Raw genomic sequence first — 24,623 nt, 5'->3', positions numbered from 1 at the left:
GATAATGATTTACTTTACTAATATGCTGATATGTTTTAATAATATATCGTTGATATATATGATAATGATATACTAGTTATACTATTAATATACTTAATAATATTATAATGAACTGCGTAAAATTTGAAAAAAAATGAAAATCACATATAACAAGTATATCAACCAACTAATATATCATAATATAAGTACATCACAACACTGATATACAAAACTGATACAAAGTAAAATCAATGTAAAAATATAAAACAAAATTATTTGAAATTACATGCAACTCAAAATATACATTAAAGAAAGTAGAGAAAATCACAAACAAAATTAAATTACTTCAATCAACAATTATTATATTCCATATTTCAATTAATGTACTATTGGTATCCTAAAATCAAGATTAAAATAGGAAGAACAAATTGTTTTTTCCGTATAAGAAATGATGATTAGGGCCTTAGAAGCGGAAAAAGGAATAAAGAATGAATAGGGTATTAAAAAGAGGAGAAGAAATAAGTTATTAAACAGCAGTTTGAGAATAATAAGAAATTTAAGATGGAGGGAGTATTTTAAAAAGTGAGACTTTTGTTGTACTTACAAAATTATAAAACAATGTGTTATATTTACTATATCATATTCTCACAAGACTGTCAACTACAGTTTTCCTAATTATATTTGAAAATGTATCTTAAAAACATATTGAAACACGTGATAAAAGTCATTCCATGACCAGGGAGTAATCACGTTTATTCAAGCTTAAGTTTTAGTGAGAATTGAAGCTAATTTATCTATAAAATAGTTTTTAAAATCTGAAATCAAAATCAACTTTTAAACTTAACTCAACTAAAACAACAAAAATCTAATCGATTCGATAAAATCAACATTGAAGTAGATTTGGACTATAAGACATATTCAACTGTAAGTGAATCTACAGACAATCGGATTAAAAGAGGAACGAAACTTGAGCAAAAAGCCACATTCAAGGCTTAATTGGACATGGGGAAGAAGAAAGTTTGGACCAAGGACCCAAATAAATATAGTCGACCTTGATGAAGGTTAAGATCGATCGACCTCACCTAAGAAATGGAGTATACATAATGCATGCCTCAACCTATTTTGGGCTTGGAGAAGAGTAAGACCTGAATAAGACATGAAAAAGGCATGCTACTCCAAAATTAACTTTAACTTAATTTTGATATCAACAAACATAATCCATCCGATGAACCTAAGGATATTTTCCAACTTACTTCAAAATTAAAGAAAGTTATAAATATACCTCAAATAAAATATGAGGTGATGATGAAGTGTAAAGGGAAAAAATGTAAATGGGAGGAATTTGATCTTAGTAGCTGTCCACTTCCTTTTGGACTTTTATTTTATATGTTCATGTAGTAGTAGAGAGTATTCAAATAATCACTTACCTTTAACTTTATATTCTTTTATTACGATACTTGTGGGTTACATGAGTTTGGAATAACAAGCAGCTTTGTTCCACACTTCAACTTTGATATGGAATCTACAACCATTTTGTATTACTCTTTTCTTCATCTCTACTTCTCATTTACATCCTTTTTTTTTCGTGATCATCACCTAAAGTTTAGTTTCTTTCTAATTTTTTGTTAATTTATCTTATAATATTGATATTTTAATGCTTGACAACTCATATACAAAAATAAATTGTTTTGATTATAATTTTAACAAATTTATAAATTAGAGTTGGATTTATACAAATTATGTTTTTGAATTCTACATGGACCTGTAAATAGAAAGTTTATATTAATCTTTTTAATTATAATGAGTAGGATGTTATATTTTTACAAATCCAACTCAAAATGGATACGTGTTATTCAAAATATTGTAATTAAACGATTTAAATAGGGTTAATCCACAAGTAAAGGGGCACCAAAAAAATTGATTAAAAAAAGAATTAGTAGGAAGTTAAGAACCACCACGTGGACAAACAACAGCATCATCACCTTCCTAAGAAGCAAAGCATGAAATGACACTCAAAATCGCCACCACCACCACCACCGCCACCATCTCCGCCGTCCCACATAGTTTCCATCTTTGAAAGTTCTGCCTGTATCTTCTTCTATTTTCGCATCCAATCCTTTTTTTCCTACTCTCTACGATGTCCAAATCCAATTCCGATAATCCGATCCGGAAGGTTCTCGGATTGGGATATTGGGTTCAGGGTTTCCGTTGTTTTCCATGGATGGCGGTTAACTTTTTCCTCAAGGACGGCCTCAATGTCGACCCTTCTACTCTTCAGCTTCTTCAAAATTCCGCCAATCTTCCCATGGTTGCCAAGCCTCTCTACGGGATTCTCTCTGATGCCGTTTATATTTCCGGCCAACATCGCATCCCTTACATCGCCATTGGAGGTGAGTTCTTCTGAATTGCTTTAATCTCTGATTCGGTTAATGGAAGCGTTTTTTTTTTTTTTAACACCGATTGTGGCCTTTTGTTCTGTGCCTGAATTCGATTGTGTTCGTTATTACGTTTGTTTGTTGTTGTGGAAAATCTGGAATATGTTTATTAAACAAGTTGAATTCTCTTGTTTCTTCTTTTGAAATCAATTTCGGATCACTCTTTGAATTGTTTAGAATTTTGATGAAACTACATTGCAGTGATGGCGTACAAGTCCTGAGGCCACTCCTCAATTACTTAGGCTTCTTTCATACCCATTAACCTTATGAACACTATTCTCACCTACTGATTTCTTTGTCCGATGTTTCAAAACCCATGTCAAGTTATTAAAGTTAGAAGTGAAAGTAGTTTTCGTTTTGAGATATTAGTTTAGAATCCAAATCTTTACTTGTAAAAGATGTAGACCATGATTATGAAATGGTGAGAAAAGAATAATAATTTTCAAACAGAAAAAGAAAAACTAAGCCCTCATTGACTATTTGGTCTTTGGTTTTCAGTTTTTGAAAATGAACTTTATAAACAACCCTTTCATTTCTAATTCTCACCATGATTATGAAATGGTGAGAAAAGAATAATAATTCTCAAACAGAAAAAGAAAAACTAAGCCCTCATTGACTATTTGGTCTTTGGTTTTCAGTTTTTGAAAATGAACTTTATAAACACCCCTTTCATTTCTAATTCTCACCATGATTATGAAATGGTGAGAAAAGAATAATAATTTTCAAACAGAAAAAGAAAAACTAAGCCCTCATTGACTATTTGGTCTTGGGTTTTCAGTTTTTGAAAATGAACTTTATAAACACCTCTTTCATTTCTAAGTTCCTTGTTTTGTTATCTTATTTTTACCATTTTTTTAAAAACAAAACCAAGTTTTGAAAACTAAAAAAAGAGATTTTAAAAAAGTATTTGTTTTCAAAATTTGGCTAAGAATTCAAACTCTTTTACTTGATAAATATCCAAACCAGAAATGCACGAAAATATGTTTAATGTGAGTGGGGGAGTCTTGTAAAAAATGTTCAGTGTGGGAGTGCTTGTAAATAAATTACATCTAGCACAAGAGTAAAATATTTGATGACGTATTAACAAAGTTCGTCAACCATTTAGGCCAAAAGCACTTTGCATTTGTTTTCAAGTACCTTAAGGTAGTTATGACGTTTTTCAAAGCGATTTATGCTAATATCAAACATGATGATTTTTGTGAGGGAGATGCCTTCTGGCATAGTGTAAAATGATTTTCACCTTGCCAAAGCACCTTCACGTTATTGATTTATAAAACAATACTTTTACATAAATGCTTCCCTTTTTGGGTAAGCAAGGTTGGCAACAGAGAGGTAGACAGAAGGCAGCCTTCTTCCAGTATCTTTAAAAGTAGCTTATTAGAACTGTCAACTGGATTGCTTTTTTTGCATTGCCTGTTCATCAGTTTCTCTATAAACTGTTTTACATGATTGCTTTTGTTAACCATAGGCTTCCTGCGAACAGGCATTATATAAATCTGCACTTCACTGCTGATTGTATGAGTTTTTTGGAGAAATGAATTGGTATTGCCACTGATATGTATTGAATAGTAATTAAAAGATGTCAGAACTGCTTTTAAGGCATTAAACTATATGCTGGAGCCTTAGGAAGCTTGGCACCAAACATTTATCGTGAGTTATAAATGTGAATTGTTCAAGTTGCTTATCAATATGTTTGATTTTTTAGCTTCTGTTTGATAACCATTTGAATTTTTGGATTTTGAAAGTTCTTTTGTTACATTACAAAATATGTATCCTAGTTTTCATATTTCTTTTAGTAAACATTTTGATTCTTGACCAGATTTCCATAACAAAAACAACCTTTAAGAATTTCAAAACTCAGACTTTGAACTTTGAAAACGCCCTTATTTAAGAAAGTAGAAAATATAACAAAGAAAAACCAATGAGTGGAAGTAGTGGTTACAAGCTTAATTTTCAATGACCAAAAACTAAAAAATAAATGGTTATCAAATGAAGCTTTTAATTTGTATGATATTTACTTGAAACTCTCTAATTGTTTGGTCAATTTTGAAAAATTATTGATTCCTCTTCTGGTTTATGTTGATGCAGCTTTCTTACAGGCAGTGTCATGGTTACCCATAGCACTTATGCCACCATCTAGGATTTCAGTTTTCACCATCAGCATATATCTTCTACTTAGCAACCTCGGTGCTTCAATAGCTGAGGTTGCTAACGATGCCATCGTTGCAGAGGCAGGAAAACAGCCCACTTCTTCCAAGAATTCTCGAGCATCTTCCTCGGGTGAGCTCCAGGCTTTTGTTTGGGTTGCATCTTCTGCTGGTGGGATTCTTGGAAATCTTCTTGGAGGCGTTGCTATTGATAGGTTCTCACCCCAAGCAATGTTCCTATTCTTTGGCCTTCTCCTTTCACTTCAATTCTTCTTAACCATCATTGTTCGTGAACGCTCTCTTAATCTCCCTCAAAGCTCAATGAATGCTGGTATCAACAAACAACTCTCAGAACTCGCAGCTGTGCTAAAAAGACCTGAAATTGCTTATTCCATAATATGGCTTGCTGTATCTTACAGCATAACACCTGCATTGACTGGCACCATGTTTTTTTATCAGACAGAGCATTTGAAAATTGAGTCGTCTGTTTTAGGCATCTCTAAAGTTTTTGGCCAAGCAGCCCTACTGTTATGGGGCGTAATTTACAATCGGCATCTGAAGTCAATCCCGTCTAGGAAACTTATTTCAAGTATTCAGGTTTTAATGGCGGTGTTTATGATCTCAGACATGCTGTTCGTGAAGGGAGTCTATCGAGAAATGGGCGTGCCAGACTTCATATATGTTGTTTTGTTCTCTGGACTTTCGGAGGTTCTGTTATTCTTCAAGATCTTGCCATTCAGTGTTTTGATTGCTCTGCTTTGCCCACCAGGATGTGAGGGCTCTCTCATGGCTTTTGTCATGTCAGCCATTGCCCTCGCGTTCATCGTGAGTGGATGTCTCGGTGTAGCGCTTGCATCTTATGTTGGTGTAACCGCAAATGACTTTTCTGGCCTTGCTCGTGGTTTAATAATACAAGCAGTGTGCACTCTTCTGCCACTGTGTTGTTCATGGTGCATTCCTGATGATATCAAAGCCAAAGACAGAAGAAAAGACTCCAAAAAACAGCTGTAACACAGTGGAAGACTTGATAGCATGGTCAGTGAATTCTATACAGATATATACACTCCATTGCATATTTATTTTCCGTTTGATAACCATTTTTTCTTCCTTTTTTTTTTTGCTTTAAATTTTTTTATTTTGTAGATTAAGCGCATTAAGCTTTATTCAAAACAAAGAGAGTTATCATACGGGTGCTAGTATTCAAAATTTTAAAGTTACTTTGATCATCCTACCATTTAGCTTTTTGAGATGAGTCTAGGAATGTATAGTAATTTATCACGAACATCTCAGGTGGTTTTATATGGTGATGTAATATTTCGATATCTAAATAAACTGTCCTTTTAGTACTTTTTGTCTTCATAGAATAACGAATCTGAGAACCTAGAAGTTATTTTCAATAACAAAATGGTTAGAAATATTTTTAATATAGAAAAAAAGTCATTGTAATGATAGATATGAAAATATTTTGTCATTTTCGCTAGTTGTATATTTTGCTTTTAAATCGTATTTTCTTATTAGGTAAAATGCACATTTAGTCATAAAATCTTCACGTCTATCTGATTTTTTAAGTTTCAATACAAGCATTTTAGTTTTTAGGGATTATAATAGTTTGAGGATTATAATAGTTTGCATCTCAAGTGTAGAGTATTATAGTTTATGTTTAAAGGTGTTGAATATTATAGCTTAGGTTATTATAATCTATGTTTAGGGTGTAAACTTTATTATACTATGTGTTATTATAATATGTGTTTGAGGTGGAGATTATTATAATATGTGTTTTTCATACTCTTTTTTGACATATATATATACGGTATATGAAATACACATTTTTTAAACTAATTTTATTAAATCTTGTCAATTAAAATGTTATTAAATAAATTTAGCTTTAATTTGCGTTTTCACTACAAATCAAGAAAGAACCTTTTTAAAAATAGCAAAATAAATTAAAATATTTGCAAGTTATAATCTTCTATTACTATAACATATCAATGACTATCAGTATAGAATTTGTTATAGGTTGTAAATATTTTGTAAAATTTGCTCCGTTTGAAAATTCTCTAATCAAGAAAATTCTCCAAAGTAAAAAGGAAAAAATAGTAGAAAATATTTCCTACGGATGAAGGCTGATAAGAAAGAATAACAAAATATTTGAATAAATGACAAATTTTTATTTTAATTCATAAACTGATAAAATAAAAATATATGAAAAAATAATTGCTGGAACAATATCTTAAATGTCTCTACTTAATTCAAAAATTGAATCATGAATACAATTATTCAAGAAATCACTAATACCCTATAGTTAAAATCAAATTCTCAACACACAACTTACACCTCTCAAAATCCTAATTTCCTCCAAAATCCACAAATTAACATTAAATTCTTTCGTCAGTTGCAGAAACTATTGGAGCTTCTAGTTTCGTCACTTTCAAACTCTTCAAAGTCTCCATACTTTTATTTTCTTCTTGTCGGCTCCTCTGATTGGAAGCTTTGGGATTTTCTTCTTGTTGGCTCCTTTGATCGGAGACTTATGTGTCGAACAACCCACTAAAAATCCCAAGAAGAACCTCAATTGAAAGAAAAAAACACCAACGACAAAATTCACAATTAAACTTGTCGAAAACGCCACTCGACCCTTCTATTCTCCTATCTGCAATTAAACCTATGAAAGTCGATTAAATCTGACTCCAACAAACGCTGGAATGCCAGAACTTCCTACAAACCCACGACCAAAGTCATACGCTGTAAAATGCTGCTCGAAAAAGTCTATCATCACTGACGTCGAAACTCCAATGTCTTCTTCTTCGTCGGCCACACTTTCTCCTCTCTTGTTTGCAAGAAAAATTCTCTCTCACTGTGTTTGTCTCTTGCGTCGACTGCCACCTCTCTCAATCTCCTTTTTTTATTCTCAAATAAAACCTAAAAGAAGAAGATTCAATTAGTTGCAAAAATGTTATCGAGACATAATTTTAATTCTACCGCCAACATAATAAATCACTTAAATATTTATCTAGTTTGTGTTTTAAAAAGTTATTTAAACGTGTAATTATCAAAATAAAATAAGCTTAGCACGGTGAAATACTAAATATACATGTATTATTGTACATTCATTTGTTATTAAAATTTTCTTAACATTTTAAGTGGTTTTAACCATCTCCCTTGAATTTTTCAGTTTTTGTTAAATACATACCATTTTTTTTACCTTGAGATGGGAGGTGAATGAGAGCTTCCTTCACCACAAAATAGTTGATGTCATAAGGTCAACGAATTGATTTGACCTTGTCGCCCACCAAGTTCAAAATAAGAGTGGCAGGAGCCATGTGGCGTTTTGAGATTGAATGATCCTCACCGTTACGTAGAGGTAGTCATTCCAGAATGGGAGGCTTCACTGAAAAAGTCTATAAATACTAAATAGGGGAAGTTTGACAAGATTAAAAGCTTATTTTCACCTTGTGCTTACTTATTTTCATACATAGTCCCAAGTATGAGTTTTTTCTAAGGTTTGGAGTTCTTCGTTCATTGCTTGCTGCCACAATGAGTTAGTACTGACTTCCTTATATGAGGAAGGTTCAACCAAAGACATGATAGTGGAAAAACAATTGTAATCTTTAAGATGAGGAGGAGATTCTCTTACCCGGGTAGACCGTCGGGCCGGTGCAGATGCAGAATCCTCACAAGAGACGGATGGAAGATCCGGGAGCGCAGGGATAGGTTCTGGTTGAGTGAGCTCAGATATGGGTAGAGGACAAGGTGTAGTGATAAGCAAGAAGTAGGGAATAGGTCAGTAGAAGGATTAGTGAAAAATAAGTGAGGACCAAAAAGAAATGCATGAAATGAAGAAAGAGTAGAGAACATACGATGTTCCCAAAAGGTGACATGATGGGATATTCGTAATCGCAGAGAGATGGGATCCCAACAGCGAAATCCTTTATGTTCAGTACCATAACCCAAGAAACAACAAAGACGAGCCCTTGGTTCAAGTTTGGTATGTTGATGAGGATGTAATAATACAAAACATGCACAACCAAAGACCTTGAGATTAGAGTAAGAAGGGAAAGTACCATATAGTCGCTCAAAAGGGGAAACATTGTGAATGAATGACATGAGAAGGAATGCGGTTGATGACATAGACTGAGGTGAGGGCAGCCTCTCCCCAAATTTTTTCAGGACAGGAAGTAGAAAGAAGTTGAGCACGAACAGAGTCTAGAATGTGACGGTGTTTGCGTTCAGCTCTTCCATTCTGCTGGGAGGTGTGGGGACATGAGCGTTGAATCAAAGTGCCTTGATGGGCAATGAAGGAAAGAAGACGGGAGTCTTTATATTCCATCGCATTGTCAGCGCGAAGGATTTTAATTGTGCTAGAGAATTGTGTGTGAATCATATTCGCAAAATCAACATAAATTTGATATAACGAAGAACGGTGTTTAAGAAAGTAAATCCAAGTGAAACGAGAATAGTCATCAATAAATAAGACAAAATATCAATAACCATTAACAGTAGTACATAAAGCAGAACCCCAAATGTCAAAATGAATAAGACCAAAATGAGTATCACATAATGAAGCAGAATTAGAAAATGATAAAGCAGGTTGTTTCGCAAGTTTGCAATTTAAATAGTCAAAGGGACTAAATTTTGGGACATTTTTCAAGGTGCCAGTAGAAACTAAATTATGAAGTTTATCAGAGGAAGTATGACCTAGACGGAGATGCCACTAGTATATAGTATTATCAGTGACTGGTGCTGAGATGAGTGGGAACATAGGAGAATGCTGAGGAGATGTGAGCTCAAATAATCGTCCCACCTTCCGTCTCGTACCAATCACCTGTCCCGTCTAAGAATCCTGAACCTGACACCCATGAAGAAAATATAACGGTTAGTCTGAGATCACATAGTTGGCCAACAAAGGCTAGGTTAAATGTGAGATTTGGAACATGATATGTGTTTGATAGATTTATGGTGGTTGTATTAACAGAGCCAATGTGAGAAATAGACATGTGATTACCATCAGTTGAATGAATGAGGGGAAGAGATTGAACATGAATAGGGGAAGTCAACAATGAAATGTCAGAAGTCATATGATTACAACAAGCTGAATCAAGAAGCCAAAAGGTACCTGGAGTGACTGCAAGAGCAGTAGAGTTGGAAGAGATCACCTATTTCAGTAAGTCATGCAGATCATTTAATTGAACATTTTGAGGGGCAATAATATCAGATGGGTTAGCAGTAGCAATCACAGGGTGAGAACCAGTTTTAGGAGAAGACTTGGGTTTATAGGAGTGACCAGAAGAGCGGGGTGGGCGAGTGGGACAGTTTTCCCGGATGTGACCTCGCTTGTGACAATACTTGCACTCGCTTGTGACAATACTTGCACTCAATAGTAGGACAATTAGCAAACTTATGACCATGAAGTTTATAATTTTTGCAGAAAGTGGTCTCATTCGCAGGTCGTAGATAGGTGGTTGCAAGCGCAACATCAGAGGGTAAAGGAGAGACAATGCCAAGACGTTTTTCTTCAAATAAAATTTCTTGAATGGCGGCATCGAGAGATGGTAGAGGATTGCGATGTAAGAGAGCGGCCCGAATTGATTCATACTCCAGGCACAAACTCATGAGGACTTGAATGAGGCGAATATGATCTGGACTAATTTTTGCCTGGTCTAGTTGAGTCCAAATTGGCTGAAGGGTGGCAAGATACTCATTCACATATTGTCCTCCCTTCTGGGTTAGACTCACAAGACGAGTGTAATTGATAATAATGAGCAAGCCCAATGGACTGAAACCTTGTGTACCGAAAATCCCAAAGATCCTTGGCAATATCAAATGCATCAAATTGAGTATGAATTGCAGGGATAGAGGTGTTACCCAACCAAGTGATGATTTGATGATTTTTACTATCTCAGTCCTCAAGTTTTTCAATGTACTTGTCGTCCTCTATTGACATCAATGTCTTTATTGGTGACTTTACTAATTGTTCTCTTGGGAGGAGTGGGTTTGGTGATATCGCCGATAACTATACGCCATAGTTTTCGACCGATCAGAAAGCTCCTCATTTGGTGAGCCCAAGTGATATAATTGGAGCCATCAAGTATGGGGCTTATAGGACGAGGAACATCATGTTTCTCCATGCGACAGATTGTGAACTACAATGAAACCACGATCTGGAAACGGAAATAGATTGTGCAGAGGTGGATGGATCTGATTTTTTTTTTTTTTTTTTGGCAATGAGTTGGACTTTAGACCTGGGTTACACAAAAACAAGAAGGTTGAAGGTGAGATGCTCGGACGAAAATGGTGAACGTGCGTGTGACTAGGAGATCTGGAATCGTGGACGGAATTGTGGACGAAAACGGCAACTCTTCAACTCTCGGACAAAAACAAGACGGCTGGTGTGAGTGGCAGACGCGTGCGAGATCTGAAATCGTGGACAGAACTAGAACCACGGATAGATCTAGTTGAACGCGTGTGGTTTGCTTCAGAGATCTCTTCGGGCGGCGACTAGGAAGATTGATGGTCAGATGGTTCGGCGAAAAATGGCGGACGTGCGTGACAAGCAGAGCGAGGATTGGCAGGTGGCGTGAGCGACTGAGGCGTGTGAGATCTGGGATCGTGGACAGAAGAAGAGTCACAGACAGATCTGGTGTGAGTGACAGATGTGTACGACTTGCTTCAGAGATCTCGTCGGAGATCTGAACGGAGGTGGTCGTCGGAGAGTTGAACGGGAGATGACCGGCGGACGGAATTGAACTAGCCGCGGCAAAATTTCTAAAAGAAAATTAGGGCTCTGATACCATGTGGACTTTTTATTGAATATGGATGTTTTCTTGTATATAGAATCCATAATTACATGTACAATTATACACAAACAAAAGCAATAGAAGGAAAGTATACGACAAATAAATACACAAGATATTATACACCAAAATGATAGCTTGATTGTGTCAATTACGGCAATAGGGGTAATTAGTCCTCTCACTTGAATCCACATCTATAATAGTTATTAAGATATAGTGACATCCAATCGAAATTATTCATAGATATTATTTCAATAAACTCAATATCGAGTTTTTAGTACATGTGTAAACAACATTGAAGAAATTAATTGTGATATCATTTTAGGGTAGAAAAATAGGGGAGGGGAGAGATGTAGATTATTTTCATTCATTATATTTTACTTATTTTAATGTTCCCAATAGTGCATAAATTCAAACTTCCTTTCAGGAATATTTGCCAAGAAAAACCCGTCATTAGTAGCTGCCCAGGTGCAATTTCCATAGTCACATCTATATTCAAGCCATTCCCCCTTCTCTGGCCAAAAAACCTCAAATGAAGCATGTCCATTCAAACTACTAAAATCGCACCAAAACAATGTTGTTTGCCAAATGTTTTCTTTGAAACTCCAACTGTATTGACCTTTAACGTCGAGAACTTTTGCACCCAAATCATCGTCTTTCGATTTGCAATGAGTCAATAGAGTGGCGTCTTTTTGAAAATTGTGAATTGACACTACCCAGTCCGAACCCACCCCTTGTTTCTTGGAACCTGCAAAACCTGTGTTGATAAAAATGTTTGATCCCAAACCAAACAATAATACTATCAAACACAAGTTTGATAAAAGTTTTTCCATCATTTTTTGGACTTCTTTTGTTAATGATTTCAACTATTTTGGTTTTGTTGGTTCATTTTATATGGGCCAGAAGCTCTTGTGATGATGTTTAATTAGGAGGATAATTATATATTTAAGGTAAGATATGATATCAATGCAAAATGATCTAATTTTTTTTAATGTTTTTGAGGTTGGATTCAGATTGCTTCTATTTCATTTCTCATATTTTATTCTTAATTTGGATCCCTTGTGAATAAAATCAATAATATCCATCACTGTTATTTTTAATAGAATTGGTAAATAAAGTTGTGTTATTTTGATTTTCATGAAGCAATGATAGAAAATGCAAACTATGCCATTGCATTTTCTGTCTGGTATATAGAAATGGAATGAATTATTTCGTAGTAATACTAGAGAAGGATGTGGTTGGTGAAATATATAATTAAGCTAAATACATGAAGATAATACATTTTTAAGGGACGTTTGTAAAAATAGTAAAAGAAAATTTATGATAATAGAGGCCATGAGATTGTGTTTTCTAAATTGCAAAAGTGAGTTGATAGCCTTATGATAGTTTTATAATATATCTAATTACTTGTCATATTTACAATATACATAAAAGATATATTATGGGTTGTTTTTTTCTAAATTCTTTTGTCATTTGATGCAATATAAAATTTTTAGTACATAATTTTTTTGGAAGAAAAAACCTATGTCCTTAATCCAATATATATAAAATACACTTAGTACATGTTTTCACAAATTAACAATATCAATAACGTCATAGACTATAATAGAAGTATCTATGATGTCTATATATCTATCATGGAAAGATATTGAAAAGTTTACTATTTATATATATATTTTTAGTCGTTTTTTCATCTACAATAATCTTTCTTTTAATTTTGTTATCAACATTTATTTATAGTATAATACAACAAAAATGATCTACAAATACAATTATTTTTTGTCGCGAATAAAATCTGTAACAATTATTTACCGTCATAGTGTCTGTTGTAGAAAGTCCTTACATGACAGATAGTAAATGTCATTAATTACTATTTTATGACAATAAATAATTGTCATATTTTATATTATGACAACAAAAAACTGTCATCATTTGCATATTAACGACAGTTAAAAAAATGTCGCAAATTCGTTTTTATGACATTTTCTAAATGTCAAGGATATGTCAATTGTGACAGTTTTTATAAAAATAAATGTCATATTTTCGAAATTGACGACAATTTAGAAATGTCACGAATTCGTAATTTATGACAATTTTTCCTGTCAAATATATGTCAATCGTGACAGTTATTATATAAAATTAAATGTCATTGTTTCGCTATTGACGATATTTTTTTCCTGTCAAAGTTAGGTCAATCGTGACAGTTCTTTTTATCATAAATTGTCATTATTGTAATATTGATGACAATTAAGGAATGTCACGAATTCATATATTATGACATTTATTTCCTGTTGCAAATTCCTCAATTACTATCGTTTTTCTCTGTTCTTTTTGTCACTCTGCCATTACACGAATAATTTAAATGACAATCATGTTATAATACATCACACCCACATAGAAACAAATAGTCAACACTTTAATATATATACGCTATAATACACTTTGTAATATTCGTACATTTCCAATCAAGATTTAAATTTACAAGTATGAAATTCCAACTCTTAATCAAAACCAGTGCAAATACCATCAGAATACATATAACATGATTTTCTGCACAAGCATAAACAATCAACCAGTAAGCCTTCATATATGAAAATATTCTTTGTTGCTTGAACCATGCTAGCTAGTGTATTTTGATGGTCCAAATTAGCTTCTTTGAAGGAAGACTCATGCAGTTGTCGGCTCCAGTTGAACCTATAAAGACAACATGAATATGAGCATACATCACAGGGCAAAAGAGTACAACTCACCTAAAGATAGTACAACATAAATATAGCAGACATTCACAGAACATTTTACTTTGTAGCAAGCATAAAAGAATGAAAGAAAGAAAAATAATAAGATGGTGTCAATAAATGGAATCTACATATAAGTACTATTAGTGATAGACCACATTTAAGTACAATAATAATGGTCTATCATTTAAGTACTATAATAATTGTTTTATTATAGAAGATCGCTAATTTTATACGAAGGATTGATGTTACTATGCTGCTCATTCTATACTAAGGATTCATTGTTGGATATCTCATCCGCATCAACAACCACGGGATGGAATGAGTGTTAAATCTAATTAAAATAGGATACAGAGATGAATTTTAAATATCATAATCTAGTGAAAGAAATCCTCTATGCAAACACAATCCCATTTCAAACTTTAAACAAGGGGAGGAAAGAATAACCACAAAACAAGGACTAGACCCTTCCTCTAAAATATTTACATTTGACTGTTTTGTTCACATCTTCAGCTATTTCCATCGATAACACTAGAGCATGACAAAGTTACAAAACCGAAAAGCATTACCTGTAACTATTTCTTTCACAAGCATTTGGTATCAACGAAAGTGGCAGATCTTTTATTCTGAAAGTGCGTTCACACAACAATTGGTCATGGTGGATTTTTTGTTCTTTGTTTAGGAAAAGCTAAGCAAAGACATTACCTAAACTGTAGTGAACGAACTATTCGTAACCCAGTACACTAGACTACCCTACCAAAGAAATAATGAGGGAAAAGAAAAATAAAGCAAGTTCAGTCGATTCAAATGGGTAAGATGTCATTATTGGTAACTAAGATTGAGAAGAAACAACCAGAATGGTTGCAACAAAAATTGTCAAAAAAAGGTATTCAAAGAAAAGTATGATGATCCATTATGTTTATTATGTCATAAAAAAAAGTAAGACAAGCTACATACCACAGCAATGATAATTACAAGATTATGTTTATTATGTTAAATGCACAATTAGGTGAAGAAAATAATTATTTGATACATTTGGTACAATAAATTATTTTTTTTTATTATTAATCAAACGTGTTATGTATTATCTGATAATTTTTTTTAAATAATTTGAAATATAAATAATACAAAAATTATTAATTTATGTATGTTTGCCATTACTTTAGACCTATGATATAATATTTGAATTCAAAATATTATAAAATACAACAAATCTTATTAATTGAAATTCTCATAACCAAAAATCCTTATTCAAACAGGAGTCTTATTGATTAAATGAATAAATATTAATTCATTTGATTTAAATACTAAAATTAAAAAAATATGTTGTGGGTTATAGGCAAATACTTAGAGAATATTGGAAAAATCTTATTATTATAAAAAATATCATAAACTAGTTCAAAACTTTTCAATACTTACTGTAGTTTGCCAATGCAATGTGTAATATCTCGTCTCACTTTCGCATAATGCAAATACACTGCAACGATAAAAAAAAAAAAAAGATATTTTCCTACCTAAAGGGATAAAAACAGGTAAATAAAAATGATAACTGCCAGTTTTGCTAAAATCTTATTAATTCTCATATTTGCTATTTTTCTTTTATTTTACTAAAATTTTTCATATTCACGGTTATCTCTTATGAAAAAAACAATGAGTGAACTAATAGCTCACTCCAATTCTTCTTAGTTTGAGGCTCAAACCGCCTCTAATAGAACGTTTGGGCGCGTTGAGTGAGTTATTATAATATGTGGTTATTGTAGCCTTTGGATTATAATAGTTAGTGGGTTATTATAGTTTGTGTTTGGAGTACACGTTATTATAGTCTTGGCTATTACAATGTATGTTTGAAAAAGTGAATAAATAATGAGAGAAATGAGAAACAGACACGTAGGAAAGATGAGGGTGAGAAATAGTGAAAAGGGAAGTGAGAAATAGTGAAAGAAGTAAGCGAGTAATAGTGGAAGGGAAAAGTGAAAAAATATTGACAAATGAGAAATAATAATTATAATCTTAATTCTAAAATTATAATAATCTATCGGACAAGCATGAAAGTGAGTTAAAATAGTTCACTCCAATTCTTCCTAATCTGAGGGCCGAACAGCGTTGAGTATATTTGGTTGAGGTTCATCACTTTTGGCTTTTAGTGAGTCTAAGGAAACAATTTTTCTGAAAGTAGACCCATTTTCACAAATAAAAACAAAAATGGGTCATTTTTATCAATTTCCTTCAAATTTGCCCGTCTTCTTCTCCGTGTTCGGATTAGAGTTCTATGAATTAAGCAATATCAATGGCGAAGAGATCAGTAGGATTGCCCTTCTCTCGCCTTCTCCTCAATCAAGCCCTCAAGACCCCTATGGGCGCCACATACCATGAATTGTACCCCTCAGCTCGAACCTCAAATCCATCTCTGTTGGGCAGACCCTTCTGTTCCACTTCCACACCTACAGCCGTGCGGCATCTTCTTGCCAAGATGGAGATGGAGAAGCATTTGAAGTTGATGGAATCGGTTGCGAATTTCCTCTCCAAGTATTTTTGTTTCATTTTGCTGTTCTGCTTCCCGACAAGCTTTCTGTTTCATTTATGCTTTCTAGAATGGAAAAGTCGTTGCTCTCTTTCTTCATTTCTTGGTCTTATATGCATTGAGTTGCTCTGCTGTTTGATTATCATGTTATCCCTTTTTGGGATTTACTAGAAATAAGAAAGTAGTTTACTTTTAAATTTGTTAGTGAATGTATGTGGTGAAGAATCTGCCAAATTGTGGCTTATATTGATTAATTGAGAACAAAGTTCAACAAGAGTTAACTTTTGCATTTATAGTATTGTTTTGGGTCTATTTTACGTTCAAAAAGATTAATTTCTCTATGTACTTGTGTTCCTCACGGTTCAGCTTTGTTTGAATTTGTGTTTTCTTTCTTATGTTATAGTTTTCCCTCAATGAATTTTTTCATAAAACAGCCCTGTTTTATTGACTAATATATCTGTTTTGTAATAACGATAGGGTTCTGATGAGAAATTGATTGACGTGAATAGAACAAGAAATGCTAGACAGGTATCACTCTTCTTGTAATTACTTTTACTTGTTAAAACGTCTGCTATTTAGGAGAACTTTGTGTAATATGTTGATCCTTACTGTTAACAGAATGGGCTCGAAGAAGCACTTACTTTGTATGAGGAAATGGTTGGAAGTGGAATCTTCCCTGATGTAGTTACTTTTGGTTCCATTTTATATGGTCTTTGTAAGCATGGAAAGTTGTCTGAAGGAAAACTGCTTTTGAGAGAGATGGGAAAGATGGGTATGAATCTGAATAATGTCTCATATACTATTCTACTTGATGCATTGTTTAAGGCTGGAAAAGTTGCAGAAGCATTAATGACGCTAGCTTGTATGATTGTGCGTGGGAATAACTTTGATGTAATAGCATGTACTGTTCTGATTGATGGATTATTCAAGAGTGGACAAATAAAAGAGGCCGAGTATCTATTCTGCAACTTATATCAACTTAATCTTGTTCCAAACTATATCACATATTCTGCCTTAATTGATGGCCGTTGCAAGCTAGGAGACATAAATGGTGCTGAATCTGCACTGCATGAGATGGAGGAGAAAGATTGTGTCCCTAATGTCATCACCTATTCATCTTTGATCAATGGTTATGTGAAGCAAGGACTGCTTCATGACGCATTTAAAGTATTGAGAAAAATGGTTCACAAAAATGCCATGCCAAATATATGTACATATGCAATTCTACTTGATGGTTCCTTCAAGGCTGGTTGGCAAGATATTGCCCTTGATCTTTATAGCAAAATGAAACAGGGAGGATTGAAGGATAATGTTTTCATACTGGATGCGTTTGTGAACAACATGAAAAGAAGTGGAAGGATGGAGGAAGCTGAGGAACTTGTTGCAAAAATGGCATCTGGAGGATTAAAACCCGACCTTGTCAACTACACAAATTTGATGGATGGGTTCTTGAAGTCTGGGAAAGTATCATCTGCTCTTAACCTGGCTCAGGAAATGACTTCCAAGAATGTGGTGTTTGATATTGTTACTTTCAATGTGTTAATTAATTGTTTGTTCAAGCTTGGGAAAAGTGATACAGAATCAATTTACTCAGCAATGAGGGAGATGGGGTTATCTCCAGACTTGGCAACGTACAACACCATGCTAAATGGTAATTTTAAGAAGGGAAACTGGACAAGTGCCCTGGAGTTGTGGAATGAGATGAAAAGCAGAAAGTTGATTCCAAATGCAATCACGTGTAACATTATGATTAATGGTCTTTGTGAAGCTGGAAGGATGGAAAATGCAATTGATATTTTAAAAGAAATGGTTTTGATGGGTTTGTACCCCACATCCACTACTTATAGAATTTTACTCAATATATCCTCAAAGAGTAGAAGAGCTGACACTATTTTACAGACCCATGAGTTGCTTGTTAATATGCAACTTAAAGTTGATAAGGATGTTTACAATATTCTCATAAGCAACTTATGCAAACTAGGAATGACTAGAAAGGCAACTGCAGTGTTGAAAGATATGGAGGAAAGAGGAATTATAGCAGACACCACAACATACAATGCGCTGATTCATGGATACTGCATTAGCAGCCATCTAAAGAGAGCTTTTATGACTTATTCAACAATGTTGTCTGAAAGAGTTTCTCCCGATATTGAAACTTACAATCTCCTACTAGGTGGCCTGTCTAAAGCTGGGTTAATACACGAGGCAGATGACCTACTTAGTGAGATAAAGAAAAGGGGCTTAGTTCCCAATGCTTGTACCTATGAAACTTTGATGTGCGGCCATTGCAAGGTTAGAAATACAAAGGAATGTTTAAGAATCTATTGTGAGATGGTAATTAAAGGATTTATTCCAAAACCAAGAGCGTATAACATGCTCATTGGCTATTTTTCTAAGATGGGAAAAATGAAACAAGCTAAGGAGCTCATGAATGAGATGCAGACAAAAGGTGTATCCCCCACTTGTACCACATATGACATACTGATCTGTGGGTGGTGCAATCTGTTGAAAATGCCAGATCTGGGTAGTACACTAAAAATATCATACCGAGCTGAGGCAAAAAGATTATTCATTGAGATGAATGATCGAGGGTTTGTTCCATGTGAAAGTACTCAAGCTTGCATTAGTTCTACATTTGCTGCACCTGGGAAGAAGGCTGATGCTCGAATGTTATTGAAGAGTACATACAAGAGAAAGCGCGAGTGAGATATGTTCGTTGTAGGGGCTGAATTCCTTCAAATAGTGAGTATTATCTTTACTCTGAAATTTATCTTATTATCTCCCGTGCCATGGCATTGTAATTAACAAAAATTTTGGTTACTGATAGCACCGTAAAGGTGCTATATATTTTGTATGTTAAAATATTCTAGAATAGCGAAAATTATGCATCAATTCCCTTGTGTTTTGTAGGAAATATGCATTAAGAGGGGCAAAATAGTCAAACAGTACAAAAATGACCCAATACTGAGCAAAAGAGCATAAAATGACGAAGTTGAAAATAATTATGAAATTGCCCCTGGAGTACAGCTGCTCTCACCAGTGTGCTGGAGATCAGAGAGCCCTTGAAGGGCGCCGTTGCACAATCTTGGAGCACCGCTGCACTACGAAAATTTCACCCAACGGCACTGCGCTATCTAACTTGCCGAGAAAAAAGATAGGTGCATGCCTCAACTAGTTTTGAAATATAAATAGCCTATTTTTCCAGATTTCTGACATAAGTTATCAGTTTTCATTAGAACACTGTAATTCTCTCTCAAAATTCAATAAAAATTCTCTCAATCTCTTTGAAGTTGGCTTTTGAAGTTCAACATGATTCTTGAAGCTTTCCCAAGAAGAATGAAAAACTAGAGGTAACTTTCTTTGAGAATAGGGATTTAGAGTTGACTCTTGAGAATCCATGTTTTAATTATTGAATTAGATGCATTCTTGATTGGATTCTATGCTTAATCTTTAATGGATTTCCTGTTAAATCAATTGACAGCTCCTAAGACTCGCATTCTTGTTTGCATAATTCAAATAGCTCTATGCAAAACTGTTTGAATTAAGTTGCATAATGTAGTGATTCTTGATTAGGTTTTAAGACTATTCTTTGATCCTTTTCTTGCATTATCTTATTGAATTCAATCAATAATTATTCTTTTGACGTAGGACTTTCTTGCTTTAGAATGTCACAACATTGAACCCTAAAATATTAATGCAGATTTTGATTATGCATGTATGCTAAGATAAAAAAATATACATATGAAGAATTTAGTTTGAATTCGAAGTGATTCCGGTTCAACAAACTCATAATGTAGTATTTCTTTCATGTTGCATAGGGGTTTGCAAGATGTATTTTAATTTATTCATTTCTATGTTAGAAAGTTGGAGGAAGGAAAAAGGAAAAATAGAATCGAGTCTTCAAATTAGAAGCAAGAAGACTTCTTGCATGCTCCTCTTTGCTGACAATGCAACAAGGTTGACGGCGTTTTCAAAGCATTTCATGGGGATTTTGAAAGCTTCAGGTGAGTAGTTATTTTCTCTTCATACTTAGATACTGACTTGGCACTTGTTCTGTAATCGAGGAGTCTCATTCATAAGGTTTAGTTACTCACTTAGTCTCTTATTTTATGAGTTCTCTTACATTTTTGATGACTTGTTGATGGTATAAGGTTAAAGTTCAAACAAAATTGGTTGTCTGTGTTGATTTTTTAGCATATCTTTAGAGCATTTTGTCAAACTTTGTCTCGTAATATCTTAGAACCAAGTGGAAAATCAATATTTTCTTGTCTATTTTCAGGAAAAAGATGATTGGGCACTATTAAGAGCAACTAACTCTCAGCCTCAAGCCTGCCTAATTCTTATTGACGATGATGGTCGATAGAATGACTTTATAGACATTGCAATGAAGTAGCTGGAAGAATAAGCCATTAGAATATAGCAGAGTAGATTGTTCTTAAAAGAATCGTTTTGTGCTTGCTTGTCAAGGGTTGTGAGAGACTCGATCAGGGAGTTCCTCCTCCATCTGCTTTTTATTGAGAGAGATCGTTTTTGGTATGCTTCGTTATAAGATCTTTGAGGGTGAGAAAAATACAGTGGGTATGTTTGGTTCTTGTGGAGGTTCTATGTTTCTCTTAAGACTTCAACTTCAAAAAGTCTCTATAAGGCAACATTTTACTCAATTGAAACCCCAATCTTTAGTAAGGCTTTTGTGGGCTTACTTCTTTTGTATGCCCTTGAATTCATTCACGATTCTCAATCAGTCTTTATTTTTATAAAACAAAAATCAAAAGAATAATAGTCATAGTTCGGATAGAGCTCAAAGAAGCTTTTGGAGTTTTCAATGCCAGTTCATTGAGTCGGGCAATTTGAATTTTGAAATGTCATGTTTCTTACTAGTGTAACATTGATGTCGAGCACATATTTCTTGAAATCGTTTGGACATTGATGGATGTTCATGTTTTAAATTGCAGACTACAGTGTCAAAGTTCGCATAGAGTTTAATGAAGAAAGTCAGGTTCCCATAAATTTTTTATGAGAAAAAATGTCATGGAGATGAAGGAAACTCTAAATAGATTTTTGCAGTTCTCCAAATTTTGATAGAAAATTTGAATTATATATCAATATAACTTCAGAGTTCTTTGACAGACAGGATAATGTCATGAAATCAACGAGTTAGAAGTAGAAGAAACCTAAAGAAAAATCAACACATAAATATTAGTTATTAGTTATGTCTACAGAGCAAGAAGGAGATCGATATTATTAGAGAGAATATTTAAGATCGATATTATTAGAGAGAATATTTAAGATCGATATTGTCAGAGAGACTATTTAAGAGTACAAAATGACATCCCTAAACTATACAGTTTATATATTGTGCGCCACTAAACCCAAGGATCATAATTATAAATAATCATAAATAATCACATAGGCGGTATACAAATTTTGAATAAGTTTCAAGGGTATTGCTCCCAAACTCCCACCACGGTGCACCGACCCTAAACCTCATCTCGTTGATTGGTCAAAAAGACCTTCATAATTAGTTGTTCAAAATGCTAGATAATGAATTAAAGACATTCTAGTAGATAAATATAGTCGAATCATGTAATTTTCTAGTGAAAATAATCAAAATAAGACCGGTTATTTTCACGAAAATAGTCAAAGTGCGACAAGCTAACTCAATCCAATATCGATGGATTGTCAAAATTTAAATTTGTAAGGTCTTATTACATGATGTTTATATATCGAGACTGATTTGGTTTGTTTTGAGGTCGTGTTTTGAGGTGACGACGAGTTTGAGGTGACCAACAATATTTGATTCATGAGTACCATGTTTTGATAACTTTTTCTTTTGTAGGTAAGGTCTCAAACATACAATAACTTAACATATTTTTGTTCAATTAAGTTAAGCAATCTATGCATTTAGAATGAGACATTTCTAAAAATAATAAATTAAAATACTTACAAGTTATAGCAAAAAATTTTGATTCTATCAATAATATTGGAAATTTAAAGATTTCTATCACTAGTTATCAATGTCACTGATATAAGAATATCAATATTTATCGAAAATTTTAATGTAACTTGTAAATATTTTGTCAAATTTGCTATTTTTTTACCATTCAACTAAAAACAACTAATAACACACAAAAGTGAATTAAGAGAGTAACATAAAGGGACATGTTTAAAAATAGCAAAGTAAATTAAAATATTTACAAGCTATAGCAAAATTTTAGATTCTATTGTTTTTTTATCACTATAGTATATCAATGACTATCATATCGGTGATAGAATTTGTTATAAATCGTAAATATTTTATAAAATCTATTTTTTTTTATTCTCCTCACATAAAATCATTTCAATTAAGACAAAAATCTTGAATAGTAAAAAAAAAAACTCTTTTATTTATGGTTTATTATGATTTTGATCACGGAGATCACTCCAAACCTTAATAATGAAACAAAATTATTCTAATCAATTTAAAAATATTAAAGAAGTTCGTTATTAAGAAAATAATCAAATTAAAATTTAAAAAAAAACTCAATTTCATAAGAAAAATTGAAAATTGGGATATTTAGTTGGGGTATGTATAGGAAAAAAAAAACTAAATAAGTTTGCTAATAAGTAAATAATTAAATAAAAATTAAAAACGTGAATTTAATAAGAAATTTTGAAAATTAGAGATTGGGATATTTAATATATATATAGGCTATTGATGTGAATATAGTTTTATAAATTACATCGATAGCACACAACATTTACCTTTGGAAAAATGGTAAAATTTACCTTTTCTTTCTTCCGTTCAGGTTTTCACGTTTCATCTTCCTCGAATCGTCTTCCACCAACAGTTTATCAAACTTAAGATGAGACCACCTTCAGATAAAGTCCAAACTTCAGACGATCTTCAGGTGAAGACCAAACATCAACCTCAGTCGAAGACCATCTTATTGATACACTTCGTGGAGACTAAATTTCAACATTGTCAAGAAACTTCGATTCAATTCAATCAAAACAGCAAGGTATTTCATACACTTCTATTCACTTCAGGGAGACTATTGTTTAATTTCTTTTTCTAATTCTCGAATACAAATAACTTTTTAAAACTAATATTTTATATATTGTACAAAAACAGGGGAAAGATTTAAAAGGTTAAAATGACAAAAAGGAAAAGAATTTTGGAAAGGGTGAATGATAAAAAAGTAGAAAAAGACAAAAACAAATATAAAAGAAGAAATGACAATCGTTCAATAAAAAGATAATTACTTATACATAACTATACATTTGATTTGTTTTACTGATATACTGCTCATATACACTTGTTTTTTTACTTTCTAATACTTCATTGATACATGTTATTAGTTTAATACACTTGATATGTAGTTGATACATTCAATCAATTAAATACACTTTGATGCACTAAGCATGATTAAGTATTCTCGATATAATTTATGGTTTGATGATACAATTGATGTATTGTTGATACACACTCAACAGATTTAATACACTTCATGTAGTTTATATGTTTGATACACTTGATGTATGGTTAAGTTTTGTTGGTACACTTTCTATACACTAATACACTTGATTGATTATTAAATATACTCGAGGTATTGTTGATACACTTATATACTTCACTAGTACAATTGATACATATTATATGTTTGATATATTGCATGGTCAACTTTATTGCAAATCAATGCATTATCAACAACATATCAAGTATATCAAACATATAATATGTATCAATTGTACTAGTGAAGTATATTAACTGTATCAACAAGACCTCAAGTGTGTTTAAGCAATCAAGTTGATCATGTAATGTATCAAGCATATAATATGTATCGATTGTACTAGTGAAGTATATTAAGTATATCAGTAGTACCTCAAGTATGTTTAATCAATCAAGTGTATCAGTAGTGTACCAACAACACTTAACAATACATCAAATGTATCAAACATATAAACTACATCAAGTGCATTAAATCTTTCGAGTGTGTACCAATAATATATCAAGTGTATTGAACTCATTAAGTGTA

The 24,623-nt window shown here is 33.0% G+C and overlaps 2 protein-coding genes and 1 long non-coding RNA gene across 11 annotated transcripts; 2 read left to right on the top strand and 1 right to left on the bottom strand.

Annotated features, from left to right (window-relative positions):
- The first annotated feature begins 1,796 nt into the window (after window positions 1-1,796).
- On the top strand, window positions 1,797-5,907 carry LOC101222758 (probable folate-biopterin transporter 7). Of its 2 annotated transcripts, XM_011651755.2 has the most exons (3): window positions 1,797-2,369; window positions 4,503-5,596; window positions 5,705-5,907. In XM_011651755.2, exons 1-2 carry the CDS (start codon window positions 2,117-2,119, stop codon window positions 5,570-5,572), a joined length of 1,323 nt encoding a protein of 440 aa, XP_011650057.1. In that variant the 5' UTR covers window positions 1,797-2,116; the 3' UTR covers window positions 5,573-5,596; window positions 5,705-5,907. The 2 variants fall into 2 exon arrangements, with proteins under 2 accessions (XP_011650057.1, XP_004151911.1); XM_004151863.3 differs by having other exon boundaries at window positions 1,799-2,369; window positions 4,503-5,907.
- Window positions 5,908-6,775: 868 nt separating this feature from the next.
- Window positions 6,776-11,595, bottom strand: LOC105434702. 4 transcript variants are annotated; one of them, XR_004214480.1, is made up of 4 exons: window positions 9,675-11,595; window positions 8,022-9,407; window positions 7,752-7,949; window positions 6,776-7,480 (listed from the first exon to the last, which is right to left on the bottom strand). It is a non-coding gene; the product is annotated as an uncharacterized LOC105434702 (long non-coding RNA). The 4 variants fall into 4 exon arrangements; XR_004214479.1 differs by having other exon boundaries at window positions 7,752-8,487; window positions 8,623-9,407; XR_004214478.1 differs by having other exon boundaries at window positions 7,752-9,407.
- Window positions 11,596-16,305: 4,710 nt separating this feature from the next.
- Window positions 16,306-21,332, top strand: LOC101205625 (pentatricopeptide repeat-containing protein At5g14770, mitochondrial). Of its 5 annotated transcripts, none has more exons than XM_011651754.2 (7): window positions 16,306-16,593; window positions 17,086-17,136; window positions 17,227-19,350; window positions 19,519-19,766; window positions 19,899-19,958; window positions 20,473-20,612; window positions 20,888-21,332. In XM_011651754.2, exons 1-3 carry the CDS (start codon window positions 16,375-16,377, stop codon window positions 19,312-19,314), a joined length of 2,358 nt encoding a protein of 785 aa, XP_011650056.1. In that variant the 5' UTR covers window positions 16,306-16,374; the 3' UTR covers window positions 19,315-19,350; window positions 19,519-19,766; window positions 19,899-19,958; window positions 20,473-20,612; window positions 20,888-21,332. The 5 variants fall into 5 exon arrangements, with proteins under 5 accessions (XP_011650056.1, XP_011650054.1, XP_031736915.1 ...); XM_011651752.2 differs by having other exon boundaries at window positions 20,469-20,612; XM_031881055.1 differs by lacking the exon at window positions 19,899-19,958.
- Window positions 21,333-24,623: the final 3,291 nt, after the last annotated feature.

This window comes from Cucumis sativus, chromosome 2, assembly GCF_000004075.3.
Source record: "Cucumis sativus cultivar 9930 chromosome 2, Cucumber_9930_V3, whole genome shotgun sequence".
NCBI classification, from domain to species: Eukaryota; Viridiplantae; Streptophyta; class Magnoliopsida; order Cucurbitales; family Cucurbitaceae; genus Cucumis; species Cucumis sativus.
This window is presented reverse-complemented; position numbering and strand designations above follow the sequence as displayed.